Raw genomic sequence first — 15,045 nt, 5'->3', positions numbered from 1 at the left:
TGTAAACTCAATGAACATTGAGTTTCACAAATAATCACCATGAGTCACTGAAAATACAACAAAAAGTCAACAAGAACTCCACAATAGAAAAATCATTGTGCGGACCACAACGAAAATTCCGTTGTGTTCTCAATGTGTAAACTCAATGAACATTGAGTTTCACAAATAATCACCATGAGTCACTGAAAATACAACAAAAAGTCAACAAGAACTCCACAATAGAAAAATCATTGTGCGGACCACAACGAAAATTCCGTTGTGTTCTCAATGTGTAAACTCAATGAACATTGAGTTTCTGTTGATTTTCCGTTGAATCAATGAGAACTCAATGAAACGTCAACAGAAATTCAGAACCCATTTTTGTAAGGGTTAGTACAATCACTAATGCAGCCATTCTACTTCAGCGCACGAAACATGAGCTGGTACAGTCGCGAAGCCATTCAATGTTGCAGTAATGCTGACTCTGAGAGCGAGACTGAGAGAGGTGATTGTTAGTGACCTGTCACTGCCTCCGGTAGGAGAGACACGCGAGAGAGTTGCTTCATAGCGGAGGAAGGCGCCTCACGTCGAGGGGATGGGGTCAAGGTGGTATGTGTTAATAGCGAATTTTTCACCGCCATACCTTTCTTGAGCACTGTCGGACATAGGGGCCAACCTTCCGAGGTGCAGGCCATGAATCAGCGTGGGGGAGAATAGAAATTGGAATGGATGCGCGAAAAAAAGAGGGGAAGAATGAATGAATGAACGACACTTTATTGACATAAGGATGGCGACTCGGCCTATGAAGGGGGGGGGGGGCAGGGTGGTGTCAATTTGGGGAAGAAAAAATGGATAAAATAGGCAGAATTGTTAACCAGGCTGTGGTAGAGTTTGCGATCCTACAGGTGGAAAAGGAGAACAATGGGAAGAAAAGAGGAAAACAGAAAAATAAGGGAAAAAAGGTAAGGACAGAGCGTAAAGAGGTGTTCCCAGAATTAGGACACTATTAAGACCGTTTTAACTTCTTCGTCATACGGGCTGCCGTTTTATCAGTGGGCTGTGCTAACGGCCCTATAATTGGCGCAGTCGACGGGAAGATATGACTACGCATGCGCAACACAGCGCAGAACATGTCCTGATCTTAATAATGATTAACGGACGAAAAGGTTTATAGTCGTTAGTTTAGGGAGTGTCCCTAGAGTCTGCGGTCTTTTGTTCCACAGTCTTTTGTACAATTCCATCGTTTTTAGAAAGAGTATTAGCGCTTTCGCTTTGTACGTTGATGATTGCAAAGGCCAGTGACCCAGGATTTTCTTTTTAGAGAACTGCCGCCCAGAGTCTAGCTTGCATAGAGTTGAAGAGAGCTGCCTTATTTCGGAAAAAAAAGCGTGACACTGTCATAGCACATGTCGTATGGACTCCGGCGTGTAACAGACTTCACACTCCTCACCTGCTGTCATTCCGATACAATAGGAGCAACCATTTGGGAATGCGACTTCCAGCCAGAGATGACGAAGAGAGGTTGCGTCAGACCCTGGCAGGTCTAATGGATGAGGATTGACAGGAAGAGAGTCGGCGGCAAGGAGATTAGGCTTGAAACGCTTGACAGAAAACCGACAGCACTGCAAACGGTTTCGTCGGCTTTCTGCCGACAACCCGTTCCGAGCACCTCGCCATACGGGCGATCGGTTCAAGAACGACATCAAACTTATCTCTGCAAACTGCACCTTGGTGTATGACTGACAACGTTGTGTGCACAACTATGTGTGTTTGACTCGCAGGCATAGGCCGGTGTACTCACTCGTGAGCACACTCATTTGTACTCGAACTGACGCGTGAATAAGATGATGAGTAAGTTCAGACCCAGACACAAAAAGTGAGTACGATGATGAATGAGTACAGACGGGAGTACCTGTACTCGTGATTACAATACTCATGAATGCAGTGAGTCGCGAGCGTACTCGTGAGTGCAGCACTAAAAAAAGCATGTACTCGCGAGTACTGTACTCACGAGTACATGCACTCGCGAATACTACTCATCAGTACTGTACCAGCGAGTACGAACTTGTGAGTTTGACTACGCACTCGAATAGCGACGTGCGTGCGCGAGTGTCACTCATTTCGGGGTGGCCCTTAAAGGACGGCAAAACTAGGTGTTTAAGGGGAATACTGCTGCTCTCCCAATTCATCTTCCGTGGTGTTGCCGCTCTCGGCAACCGCTTGTCCCGGGGTTGCCGTAGTGCAAGCCCGGACTAGCATTCCTCGTTCAAATTATTCGAGGGGAGGGGCGCGGGAGGCTGCTTGCATGTACAGCGCCCGCTGAAGCCACTCTTTCTCGTTTTCAGAGTCGGTAACCAGAAAAGCTTTCGCTTGTTTCAGTTAGACAAAAGGGGGATAAGAGAACCAGGAGAACCGACTTGTAATGACTGGAAGCGTTCTCGGCTCTCTGGCTTAGTCTAGTTCATAAACCTAGTGCATTGCTTGAATGCGAGGTTGAATGCGAGAATAAATGAGTAGAAACAATTTTTAATACGAGTACATGGGAGTGAGAATGAGTACAATTGAGTTCAGATGAGTTCGAGTTCGAGTGAGTACAGCTTTAGTACGAGTGCAAGTGAGTACAGATTTAGTACGAGTACAAGTGAGCACAGCTTGGGTACGAGTACAAGTGAGTACATGTTGAGTATGAGTACTCGAGAGAACTGATGAGCTTAGTACAAGTGTGGGCGATTAAAATGAGTATGTTACGAGTGAGTACGAGCGATTTTGACTACAGACGAGCCTTTCCAGTGTGAGTTTGAGTGAGTGCACCATGAAAAAAAAATTTGGGATTGAGTTCTTTCTATTTTGCCGACCTGCGCTCGCAAGTGCATGATTAACGTTGTGTGTATAGCTAGAAAGGATATAAAAATGCAGGCAAGACTAATTATTGGATCTTTAGGAATGTGTGAGCATTTCGCCCCTCTTCCTCGCGAACCATCGGCTTGTTCCGGCTTCACTAACCGATAGCACGGCGTTTCTCGCACGCCCCTCGCACGCCCTGCCAACCGTGCTTCGCGTTCTAGCCGCCTCAGTGTTCAGGTTTCCTTGCATTAGCAGCGGCATTGGCTGGCTTCCTGTCGTTCTTTTCGTTGTTCACCAGCATCGGCATTTCGTCGTGCTCATTCCTATTCCATTCTTTTTTTGCTTCTACTCGGTCCTGCACTCGCTTCACACCCTTTAACGCTGGTACGCCGGACGACCGACACGTTAGGAGGCGGCAGGAGCCGCCGCCTCTCGATGAACGAGTAACAAGGAAAGGTGGGCCGGTTGGTAAGGTTGCATGATAGAACAAAGCGCACAACAAATGACGAAAACAGAGAGGAACACAGAGAGACAGAGAGAGAGAGAGAGAGAGAGAGAGAGAGAGAGAGAGAGAGAGGGAAAGAGAGGGAGCCAGTCCGGTCCTACTGTTCCTCTGTTTTCGTCGATTATTTCGCTCTTTGTTCCATCGAGCAACTAGGCCGGCAGCTGCGCGAAGGCAGCGCCACCGCCGGCAGATACGCTTTACCTAACCTCTCTCCACACTCGCGCTCTGTCGTTTGCTGTACTCCTGTGTGTCTCTGTCCGCGGATCGACGGCGCAAGTTTTCTGCCGACGCAGCAATAATGTGCGTGTACACAGCTGATCTGTAAATCGTGGTAGTTGACCGTTATCCCCCCATTGTTTTTCTCCCTCTCTCGCTGTCGCAGTGCGCGGACGACGAAGGCAGCGGCCGGCGATCGTCCGACGGCGGCGGAGGCGGGCGCCGGAGGAGGCGTCGTCGCCGGCGCCTTCTGGCGGCGGGACCCTGCTGCAGCGAGCGCCCAACCAGCACCACGACCGCCGGGGCGGCGGCGCTGCTGCTCAACGAGCCCTCGACCGCCAACATGGCCGCCAAGAACAGCACCACCACCACCGGGGGAAGCAACGCCGCCGCCACGTCCGCGTTGGACCAGGTACGCTGTGCGAACGACCTGTACACCACTGCGACATCTCGCTCACAGAGTGGTACAAGCCCGCCACTGATGATGATGATGGTGTTTGATGGTTTCCCTATTGTAACGGGGCAATGTTGCACTGCGACATTAGTTGTAACGTTGCTCGGCATTCACCTCGCCTTCACAAGAAGAAAGTTTCTCTTGATGGCCCTTTATGCACCCAGCGCGACCTACTGATTCGCTTGGAACACTCCTAATCATTTTAGCCACTGCGAAAACAATTCCGCTCGATCTTAGTAGCCTTCAGGGCTAGAGCCGCGTGTTTTGACGCGAACGGCGTTGGTTCGAGCCCCAGCAATGGTAATTTTTTAAAGACCCGTAACATACTTCTTAATGTGAAATCTGCTCTTAACTCAAGTTTAAGAATTGCCTTCATGAATAAAAGTGGTTTGGTACCATTACGATTGCCATAGGGTGGTGCGCGACATACCAACACGTTTAATTAACGTTTTGCATCACACCGGAAGTAGACCATCGCAATCCCTTAGCGGACCATCGCAATATTACTACTAGTTAAGTTGTCGTTATAGTTAATGATTATGATGATGATGATAATGGCTATGATGACGATTATTGTGATGGTGGTGGTACAGCAAACCCTCGCTACAACGAAGTCGTCGAGCCAGGAAACTGGATTCGTTATAAGCGTTACTTCGTTAAAAGTGATGACTGACTCTGTGCCTACCTGTAGGGGCCATGAAACAGTTCGTAGAAAGCGGAATTTCGAATAAAGCTATTTCGTTGTAACCAGGGTTTAGTGTATGTAAACTTCCCTTTGCATTGGACGGTTACGTAACGATGAAACAGGCGGCCAATCATGGTGGCCGGCCCTTTTGTACAGAGAAACGAGCTCTCCACTTAAGCGTCCTTCAGGTCCCGTGCTTCACTGCTTCCTCCCACGTTTTTTTTTTTTTTTTTTCGTACCGTCCTCGCCTCCTCTTTTCGTTTCCCTCCAGGAACATTGCGAGGCCATTTATCTTGGAGACAGCGAGTGTCCCTGATTTGCTTCCCTAAAGCACTTCTACCTCTCCCCCCCCCTTCCCTTCCATTGCGTGTATCCAAGCACTTAAGCCGTCATCCATCACCGCTGAGACAAAGAATTGCCGTCCAGTCTTACGAATGAGCGGGTCGCTGCCGTGGCGATGAAACCAGCGCCGTTATAAAGTGGCCACGCCACAACCACAGCCCTGCCAGCGCTACGCTCAGCAAGGTCCTAGCTGTTCGCGTGTTCGACCGCCTGTCGAACTTGCGTTGGTGGAAGAGGAATAGCTGGAGGGAGCGACACCCTTTATTAAAGTTCTGCCTGCGAACAGGAAGTCTTGGAGTTTGCCCTGCATACGAAAACAAGTGAACTGAGTGCAGGTCTTTGGCGGCGGAGGGCAGAACACAAACAAAACGAAGTAGGAGAAAACGGGTTTGCGAGTTGTGGAAAACTGGTTTAAAGGTGTTTTGGGTGTATCTAGCATCACTAAATAAAGGCTTTTAGAGTATCGGCACTCTTTTCTCTCATTGTTATGTGACGCCAGGATTTCCATTGGTCAGTCAGCACCACGTGATATTTGTGTACGTATGGGCGCAACCATATTGTTTTTAGGTGCCCCTTCTCTCTCTCCCTCTCTCTCTGTTCTGCGGGGACGCTAGAGCGGCCGGTCACACTCTGCCCGTCACAACCGGCGGCGGTTTCACTGGGGGAGATGGCAACACTGCAAGCCAGAAACAAAATGGCTCCAGACGCTTCCGGGTGCACGAAGTGGCGGTACTCTTAAGCGTAGCTTATTTAGTGACACTATAGGTAGATCCCTTAATCTCGATGAACCTGCTGTCGAACACGGAACAAGTGTAAGACAGAGTTTAAAGGCAGTGACGAACATGTTATCAATAAAGCAATGACATTACTTTTAAGGCTGACGCGCAGACATGCCCATAGCTAACGAAGTTTCCCCAAATGTAATGTTGATGGCATTTCTGATTCTAGACCTCAAGCAACGCCCTAAACGTGTAAACGCGTTTTCTAAAACCTTCATCACCCATCCACAGGTCTTTGTGTTGCAGGTTTCAATGCACACGCCTAAGCACTTGGGACGATAAGTAGCAACGTCAGGAGAAGCAATAACCGACTGTAATGAGCAAACGGTGCGGCTGTAGCCGTTTCTCCTTTGGGTGGAGTGCTTCAGCCCAGGTTGCCATAGAGCCTGGTCTCTTGCGGACTCAAGAAACTAGAGTCTTTTGGTCCTCCAGCTATGGTGTGGTCAGCTGGGCTCGTCAGCGAAGGGCTGGTGAGCTGGTTAGTCAGGGTGGTAGGGGAAGAACTGGAAGGCAGTAATGGAGTGTTTGTGGAACGCTCTCGTGTTACATGGTACACGCTAGGTGGATGCTTTTGGTCAGTAGACGCATGTGGAGGATTACTGAGCTGGGAAAGTGGGGTGGTAGCTTTTCTGTAGAGAAAGTACTTGTGTGTATATACCGTGAAGAGGTCTCTTCGTCCTTGTTGAGATTGGTGTGACGGAGGGGGAGTGCATGGCGTGAGATGCGGTAGTACGATGACCATGTACCGAAAGAAGACCAGCGTTTCTCAACAGATTGCTCAGCTTAAACGAGTTGGGGATAGGTTAACCTGCCACTTAACCTATCAGTTACCTGGTACGTTAACAGATCAGCATGCTAACCAATTAGTTTTCTCACGGTGCTGTCATAGCAAGCGTGACCACCCAGAAGACCCCGTTCTTCACTACCCCTTTTTGAAGAGGGTGAGGGTGGTCTTTTATTCATCATAGAATATAAGGAACACGAACACGACGACGACAATGATAATGATGATGGTGGTGGTGGTGGGCTCCTGACTCCAAGGAAATATTTGTCCCTACATACGTACGCACGTCCTGGCATCATTAGAAGCAGCATTCTAGTGATCCTGGGGATATCGTCTTCAAAGGTCTAAGATTTAGTTAAAACGGAAACCCTTGCGACTTGGTATAATGCATACTCTTGCCCAAAAGTGCGACAATGAGAGTGAATAAGCAGACGGACGAATAACGCAGGTGTTAAAAAAAAAATCAGCACGGATAGCCTGCCGTTCCCCGACCTTACACGTGTACCCTCCTGTTTCGCAGGGCTGCAGTGACCAGGGTGCCGAGCACCTGCTCCTGGGTCCCCTCATCGACGTCCCCCACTAGGACACGCTCCCCCGTCCCATCCGTCCCTTCTTCGAGACACCGCTGGCTGGACCTCCCGAGGACTGCAGCGGGCAGGCAGACGACAGAGAGACAGCCAGGAGCGCTGCGCAGCCTCCCTCAAGTCCCCGCTCGACGATTACGCCACGCGGCCCACCAGGCCAGCGAAAAGCGACGCCGTCATTCTCGTGGCCCACAGGCTGAGAGCGCTCTCCCGTCCTCCCGACGATACCGAGGCTGCTGGCTCGACACGGCGCTCAGCATACAAGGGCTCAACGCGACCAAGAAAGCGACACAAACAAAGCACGCCTGCGCAGTACACATTTCGCTCGATCACCTGCCCCTTGGGACTGGACGTCTCCTCTTGGCAGCGCCGGAACCCAGGCCAGCAGTGCTTCGAGTCGACAATGACTTAGGCCTAACCGGCCCGACTGCTCGAATGTGCGGCGATAATGTGAAGGTGGTCGAGCACTGTCGAGCGAAGAAAGGACCCGTCGTTGAGTACGACGTGCCAATGGACTCAGTATTACGGTGTGCGGACTTCTTTTTGATGCAGTGACTGTGCGCCTCAGTTGTCTCCTCTCTCGGCAAACATGCTTTCGGGACGGAGCCGAGCGCCCTATTTTGGCTTGTCCGGGACTACGTGGGCGTCACTGAAATGAGCTCGGTGGTGACGCTGACGATGTTTCTTTCGTGCTCGCTCGAATCGCCCCGGTTGGCTGCGTATAGTGTCCGCGCCGTGGGCTCTATTCGTGGCTTGTGTCTTTCAAAGCTTTGAGACCGCGGTTAAGACGAGGCCAATAGCGTCTGAACTCACGAGCTTTGCGCGTGCTACTGTAGTTCTACCCGAGCGATAGGCTTCGAGGACAATGCGTACCTGAGACAAAACTGCGCAGTCCCAGTTGACGCGGTTGCCGCAACTGGCCGTGCGAGTCGTGAGGAACGTTGACCAGTGTGTCCCCCTGTCGCTTATTGTAGCGCTTTCCTGCACGTTCTGATACCAGGTTGCCCTAAGTGGGCTCACAAAAAGCGCCAAGTTCGCTTAGTGTAAACGTAATCCCACTATAGATAGCCTTCTTCCAACTAAATCGCTTTATTGTGAACCTCACTTTATTGTATGCTCTCGAACTGCACTGTATGCAGAGCAAATCATCTCCGCTTTTAACAAAGCATCGCTTATAACGAATCGACTTTCCTGTCGTGAGGACTTCGTTCTAAGGGGGCTTGCTATATGTATCCTCGAAGTTGCTCCAATATTATCACATCTCCTCCCCGAATGGTCCGCTTACGTGCGTTACGGCGAATCAGATCCGCACGGGGCGTTTTTTTGGAACTTTCCAGCTTCTTTGATCCGGAAGCAGCCATTTCATCGGTTAGCTGTGCTAGCGCCGGTTTTAGCGCAGTAGGCCGAGTACTCCAACAGCGCATGCGCACAGCAGTCCAGAAGAACATGCCAAGATATTATCGAGGGCGAAGGAATAAAAAGTCGACGCAGCGTGCCGGAGATGCAATATTAGAGGCCGGCGCCAAGAAAAAAAAAAAGGAACAGACCTGGCCGTAAACAAGGCACGTTTTCGGCGCACCTGCCGCGGGCCTCGTTAATTAAAGGTGGCATGTTTTTTTCGTCTAACGTTGAGGCATCTTTGGGAGAAAGCGGCGTTTGTGTGCTTTTGCACCGTCGTTGTGTGCCCGTTGTGCTCGCACGACTAAAGGTTAGCGCGCCGAGAACGTTGACATAGCCTTGCGCTTGGACTTGCCTTGCTTCCTGCCTCTCTTTTACGAGAGACGTTTTTGCTCCTGGCCTCAGCCCACCGCTTTCTCGCATGCGCCGCGCATCTTGCAGGAGAGCAGTTTGTCTTGATTTCTGCCCAACCGGCCAAATAAGAAGTCAAGGGAAAGAATTGAACTTAATAATTAAAGTGGTTATGGCTAGTCAGTGAGCTGGTTGGCCGGTTAGATGAAAATCAAGACAGACTTTCAAGATGGGCGGCGCATGCGCAGGGAGCAGTGGGGTGGGAGAACAGGTGCAGAAAAACTCTCCCCCTTTTTGAAAAATGTTAGCAGTGGCTTAGCTCACGCCAGGATATACGTAGCATGAGCTAAGGTTCAGCTGGTTATTCTTAGGTTTCCTGGTTGTCTAGGATTAGCTGATTATCATGCTTACTGCTGCTAAAACGATTTCAAATCCAATCCAATCCAGTCCAGTAGCGGCGGGGGCGGCTCAGACGCGCAAGCTGTGCGCCGTGAGACGTCACTGCTCCTCGCGCATGTGCAGCACGGCTCTCCAGGAGCCACGCGAAACTGCTCAACCTCGACCAGTGTAGCTCACGCGACAAAACGCGTCCCAATTACAGGACAGAAGACTTGACTCTACACCCGGTTAACTTTCCGCTGTTTTATTTCACGGTTCTTCTTCAATCCCCTTTTCTGCTGCTGTAAGATGGCCGGTGAGAGGTTTCTTTAATTAACTTGCCCGCCTTTCGAGTAATGGTATTTCTCGTTTATTTTTCCTTAGTTTCTTTTTTTTTGCGGCCCGACAGCACAAAATTCCATCACGTGAACAGACGCTTTTTTTTTCCACGCACACTGTGTTGAAACTGTACAAGGCACCACAAAAGGCTGACACGAAGCATTTGCAAGTAAAGGCGTTCCCAGTTAAGCTTGTTGGAAGAGTAAGTTCGTGACACAATACCTAACTATTGGTTCTCTGTGCACATGTAAGTGACATTTCCGCGAAAAGTTAACGTAATTGATGCAACGTAAAAAGGGCAATGCGGTTTATTTGTTTTCTAGAAGAGGGAATAGCGACAATAGTCGTTCTGCTTTTCCGTCTCGCGACTTTTGTTCGCCGCCTTTGTTTTCGCTGCCTTTGTCGTAGCCGACAGCGGGGACCGACTGGACAAAGAGGAGAAGGACCGAGGCGGGCGCTGACTAAAAACTGAATTTTTGTTAATGGGGCCGTGAAGACACAATACAGGTTTGGTTCATTAGAAAGACTGCTCTGTTGCGATAACAATGAGACCGACTTTGCCGCTAACTTCAAGCAAGTAGTGGAGATATTAGGTAACAAAAGTCGGATCAGGGCTGGTCGGTTGAACATCCTGAATAATTTGAGGCGCTAAACAACGGGGACCAGAAGAAACACGTAGACACAGACAAGGCGCCACTTCCAACTAAACTTTATTAGTGAAAAACCTTAGGTTAAATACACAGTTCTGACGTCATAAAAACGGAACACCAACAATGTGTGCAATCTACACGTGTCCATCTAAGAACTAGAATATATCAGTTATCAGAATTCGATATTAGGAAAAGCAGAGGAAGTAATGGCGACTTCCCCAGCCACTTTCCGGCGATTTCTCTATATGACGTCACAGAAACTCGTTTTGTGGGATCGGCCCCCGCAGACCAAAACCACCGCCAAGACACACGACTGCGTGATTGTCGTCAGGCCTCTAGTTCCGTTTAATTGTATCACTTGAATGCTAACGTACAGTTAACACACTGATAACTGCGTTCTAAGTGCTGCCCGTATACGTCACAACTGCCCAGAATGCTTCACTGTAGCGCGAAGTTTGAAAGTTTTAACACGAAAGTGTTTTATTCCGGGATACACGAATATTTCAATGACGTCATATCCGTAGCGGAAATGACGCCAGTACAACGAAGCAAACGGCCTGAAAAGGGTGCACCCCTGCACACAGGGTCTTCTTGCGGGAAAGCAACCTTTAGAACCAAAGAGTACGTTATGCTTAAACTTGTTCGTTTTCGGGTTCTATATTGTAACTCGAAAGTGTTTTATGCCGGGAGACACCAAGATTTCACTGACGTCATATCCGTCACGGAAGTGACGCCAGTACACTTTTTCCGAAGCGACCCGCCAGCAGGACGTCGCTCGCCAAGCACACCCACAAGACAGCCGCCGACCCGTAAATCATGCTCAGCTGCGGATTTCGCTGCACATTCACTTTCTTGTTTTACCGATTCCTATGACAGAGGAATCAACCACAGTTCTTTCAATACTTCTTGCGCTTTTTCTGTTAAAAAGACGTCTTTCTTGTTTGGAATGGCGCTGAGTGAGCGACCGAATTCTAGTTTTATTTTTTAACTGAACGAAGTCGTATTTTGTTTCCATGGCCCCTTTAAGAGCGAAAAACACATGAAGTCGCTCCTGCACCGTAGTCGAAGACATGGAGTATACAATACGAAAAACATGTATTTTCTCAGTGTGTAACAGCGGCTTGTAATTTCATGCCTCTGTTTAGGGGGAACGCGCTCCTAGGTGTGTTTTTGAATTCTGAAATATTGAATTCTTTGCCAGCGCCCGTCTTGTTCTGTTCTCCTTGCGCCGTCGGTTCACGCTGCTGCAGTCCGAATACATGCTGGCTTTAGTCCGAATCTTTTCCAGGTGCACACAAAGCTGACATACCCACCAGGGTGTCTTAACGGTAACTCGGAATCTCCGGAATGGTAGGCCATGCCGTCAGCTTTTTCTGGGCGTAAGGTACAAACGGGTCTTGCAAACAACGTTTTGTGAGCGTTAAGACACAACAAATTTTGAAATGTAAAATCACAGTCGCTTACCGAGTGAAAGATACAATTCTCGAGGCTTCGGAACTCATGCGGGTTCCTTCTTGGCTCCGTTATGAACAAGGGACCGGTATGGGTTCCGAAACGTCCCACATTTTATTTTTGACTTCGTTATTGATGGCTATTCTGCGCTTAGTAATATTACCCCCATCCCCCCCCCCCCCCCCCCGGCCAGACAATTGAAAAGTTTACGACAACGGATATTGTTTCAATTTCCTGAGTGGCTAACGCTACCGCGCTTGTCTTAGACCCACGAGTAGTTTCCTGCTGCAAAGCACAAGCGTAACAGGTCCCAGGTCGGTTGTTGGCAAACACTGAAAACCCCTGAAAACCCACTGTGAGCACAAGTCCTTCGTTTCACACTCAAGCACATTGTAGAGCCTCGCGAATCCCGTACGTCTCAGCACAACAGTGTGTGTGTCTTCTTAGCTGTCTTCATTTCTGGCCACCGTCTTAATCGTGGTCTCAAAGCAAGACCTGCTACTGCAGGTCGATCACCGCAGCAACCATTGCGTCAAAAAGGACGCGGCGACTTCGCGCTCGGCACGACGCCATTTTTCTTACAACTGGTACGACGTTTCCTTTTCGGACCAGGGTAGCGTTCGTTTTTTTCACTTGTCTGTGCTTTGAGATGTGAGTGCGTTTGTACCGGGTGCCAGTGCACCGGTATCTTTTCCGTTTCTTCCGCCTACAATTAAGAAGGCGTATGGGTGGTTTACTATCTTGGCGTGATTACGCGCGTCAACACTTGAAAAAAAAAGACAGAATCCGGGCTGTTATGATCGTGCAGCTGCGGTCAAATCCACCACACTGTCGCTTGTTTTTGTTACGTGCGTCTTACGACTGCTGAATGCACAACTGTCGTTTCAAATTTGCCGCCATTTGTTTACCGAAATGCGTACGCGCTGGGGACATTCGCGTAGCATTCTGAGAGTCTCCTCCGCGAGGCTAATGTCCGTGCTCATGCATAACTAAGGGTTTTGTTTGAATTTGTTATCTTTCAGACATTCAAGTCTGTATAAACCCTTTATAGGAAGTGTTTTCCAAGCATAACATTATTACTTTTTGTTATCATTCGATGCCGTACCGCTACTAACCTTCTATGACGAAAAAACGCTGCTAGCGATGCTGTATTTATACTGTTAGAGAACATTAACATAACGGTGCACTTCACAGGCTTTTTGGTGGTTGTTACGCTAGTTTATGTGGTGCTTCGAAAGGAATGGCCTTAGCTGTTGTCCGTGTGCACTGAGTTTTTTTTTAGTTCAAATCATTCGCAATGTTCGAGACGCCAGTACGGCATACGTCACGACGTCATACCATAGGAAGAAAGTCATTTCCTCTTCTTCTCATAAATACAAAGCGCCATTTAGGTTTTTCGTGGCCAACTGTCACTGCTAACGACACGAAGCTTGAAAAAGACAAAACCGTGTAGAAAATCTGCGGCAGTTTTGTTGGGCATTGCGTCTTGTACAGTTAGTTAGTTTCTCGTGCATCTTTGTGCTTGAGTTTTGCGGTTTATGCGCGATAAACGACAATTGTAGACGTTTGCATAGAAGAAAAATATGGTTTTTCTTCTCATCTCGCGGGGCCACTGAAAAGCGGCAAAATAACCTAAGCGGTCAACAGCCCCAAGCAGACGGGCTCAACATCGCAAGTCCCTTCCAACTACCTTTCCGCCCGGTACATCAAAATAGTTACTGTATACCAATACAGATAATTAATTGCATACCTGCTGGTTCTCGGCAGCTGCTCAAGTATGCTTGTCGCTTTTAAAGACTGTTTACTCACGTCAAAGTTGGCTAAAACTGGTTTAAGTATACTCTGCGTAGCGCTTTTCAACTTTCTTAAATTGCCACGTTCTGCACCGAGAAAGAAACGGACTTTCAGTTTCAAAAATTTGCAGACAAACGGGTATGTTCTTCGCAAGTTACAGGCGTTTGATAGACAGGGTATGTACATACTTAAGTCGTGCTATAACAACTACACGAGCCATCTGTTTTCTGCCGCATAATTTACAATGCGGTCCTTTCAGGCGCTCGTCTATGGTGCTTTGCTAAACAGGGTTCAGCACCGCTGTACATTTCCCGCTTCATGAACAGTGCGTGCACTCAGGCATCGCTACGGTGGACACCTTGCCTTTATGCGCAACCAATCATAGTCTTGCAAATGTTCGCTCATTTGACGTTGCTTCTCACAGCCCGGGTAAAGCATATCCGCGCTACCTAATGGGGTTTAACTCTTTCGCACGTTACTTAATCGTTGCACAACATGTTTTGTACAAACTCGTGTCTTTGCAACGTAGTTATGTGAAATATTTAAAAAGGAACAGTGCAAGTTGCCGTACCCGGCAACGCAGAAGTAACTCCATTTGGAGTTTCCGTCATTTATTTTTTTTATATATAAAGAAGGTCACAATCTATTGAGTTAGCCTATAGACGTACTTATTTTCGAACGTACTTTGTTTGGAACAGCAAGGAAGAAACATGCAGGCCTTGCAGGCCGCCACGCACGCAGGTTTCTAGCCGTAGATATTCTGACGGCCAACGCTGCCGACACCAGCGCCCTCTCATATTTATGGTGCGGAGCGACGAAGTAGTCCTAGCTTCCTGAAGTACGTCCTTTCCTGTACCTCTCACAGTCGTGCACCCAAGCGAACTTGGACCGAAGGGCGGCTTTTGCTCACCCACTTCTAAGGTGCTACAGTACAACCACGCTACAGCTGAAGCCAACCTTTTCGAAGCACCACGTTCTCGCAGTTGTCCGAGGCACCGATCTCGCGGCTTCCGGGCGACAATGCGTGAGAAGTTCGAGTGAAAATGTCAAGGTAAAAATGGGAAAGGCGAAGTAGGAAGGTTTAGGGTTGGGAATGATGATGCGTAGCGAAAGTTGCACCTTGTCACCGGAAGCATGAATATTTTTGGAGTCAATTCGACCCTCTCTACTATTTCGCACAACTAACAGCCAGAGCGCGCATATCGCGCACTGTACCGGTGTACATAAATGCAACGTACTGTCACTCTTTGGAAACGCTTTTGTAAAGGTGTCCCGAGCACGTAATAGTTGAGATCCCTGATAACGCACTGCTCCTACACCTCTCTAAAAATAAAACTTTGTAGTGTTGCATAGCGTGAATGTGTTGCGAATTACATTTTAGGTAATGCAAGAATATCCTGTACTGAGGCTTCGATCCCAGGAAAGTCCCTACAGGCGTCGCCGGGGTGATCTACGGTTCTCGACCTGTTTGACTTATCTGAGCAGCCCTGTAGCAAATGAACGCCTACCTC

General features: G+C 48.7%; 1 protein-coding gene across 2 annotated transcripts in view; it reads left to right on the top strand.

Annotated features, from left to right (window-relative positions):
* The window catches only part of LOC144138391 (somatostatin receptor type 2-like), a 217,463-nt gene extending 204,794 nt beyond the window's left edge, over positions 1-12,669 (top strand). For both annotated transcript variants that reach the window (XM_077670653.1, XM_077670652.1), the window contains 2 exons: positions 3,711-3,956; positions 7,109-12,669. In XM_077670653.1, coding sequence (XP_077526779.1) covers positions 3,711-3,956; positions 7,109-7,171 — 309 coding nt within the window. In that variant the 3' untranslated portion in view covers positions 7,172-12,669. The remainder of the gene's footprint in view (positions 1-3,710; positions 3,957-7,108) is intronic.
* Positions 12,670-15,045: the final 2,376 nt, after the last annotated feature.

The sequence above is a fragment of the Haemaphysalis longicornis genome, unplaced genomic scaffold (assembly GCF_048455015.1).
Source record: "Haemaphysalis longicornis isolate Haplotype H1 unplaced genomic scaffold, Haemaphysalis longicornis Haplotype H1 scaffold_5, whole genome shotgun sequence".
NCBI classification, from domain to species: domain Eukaryota; kingdom Metazoa; phylum Arthropoda; class Arachnida; order Ixodida; family Ixodidae; genus Haemaphysalis; species Haemaphysalis longicornis.
This window is presented reverse-complemented; position numbering and strand designations above follow the sequence as displayed.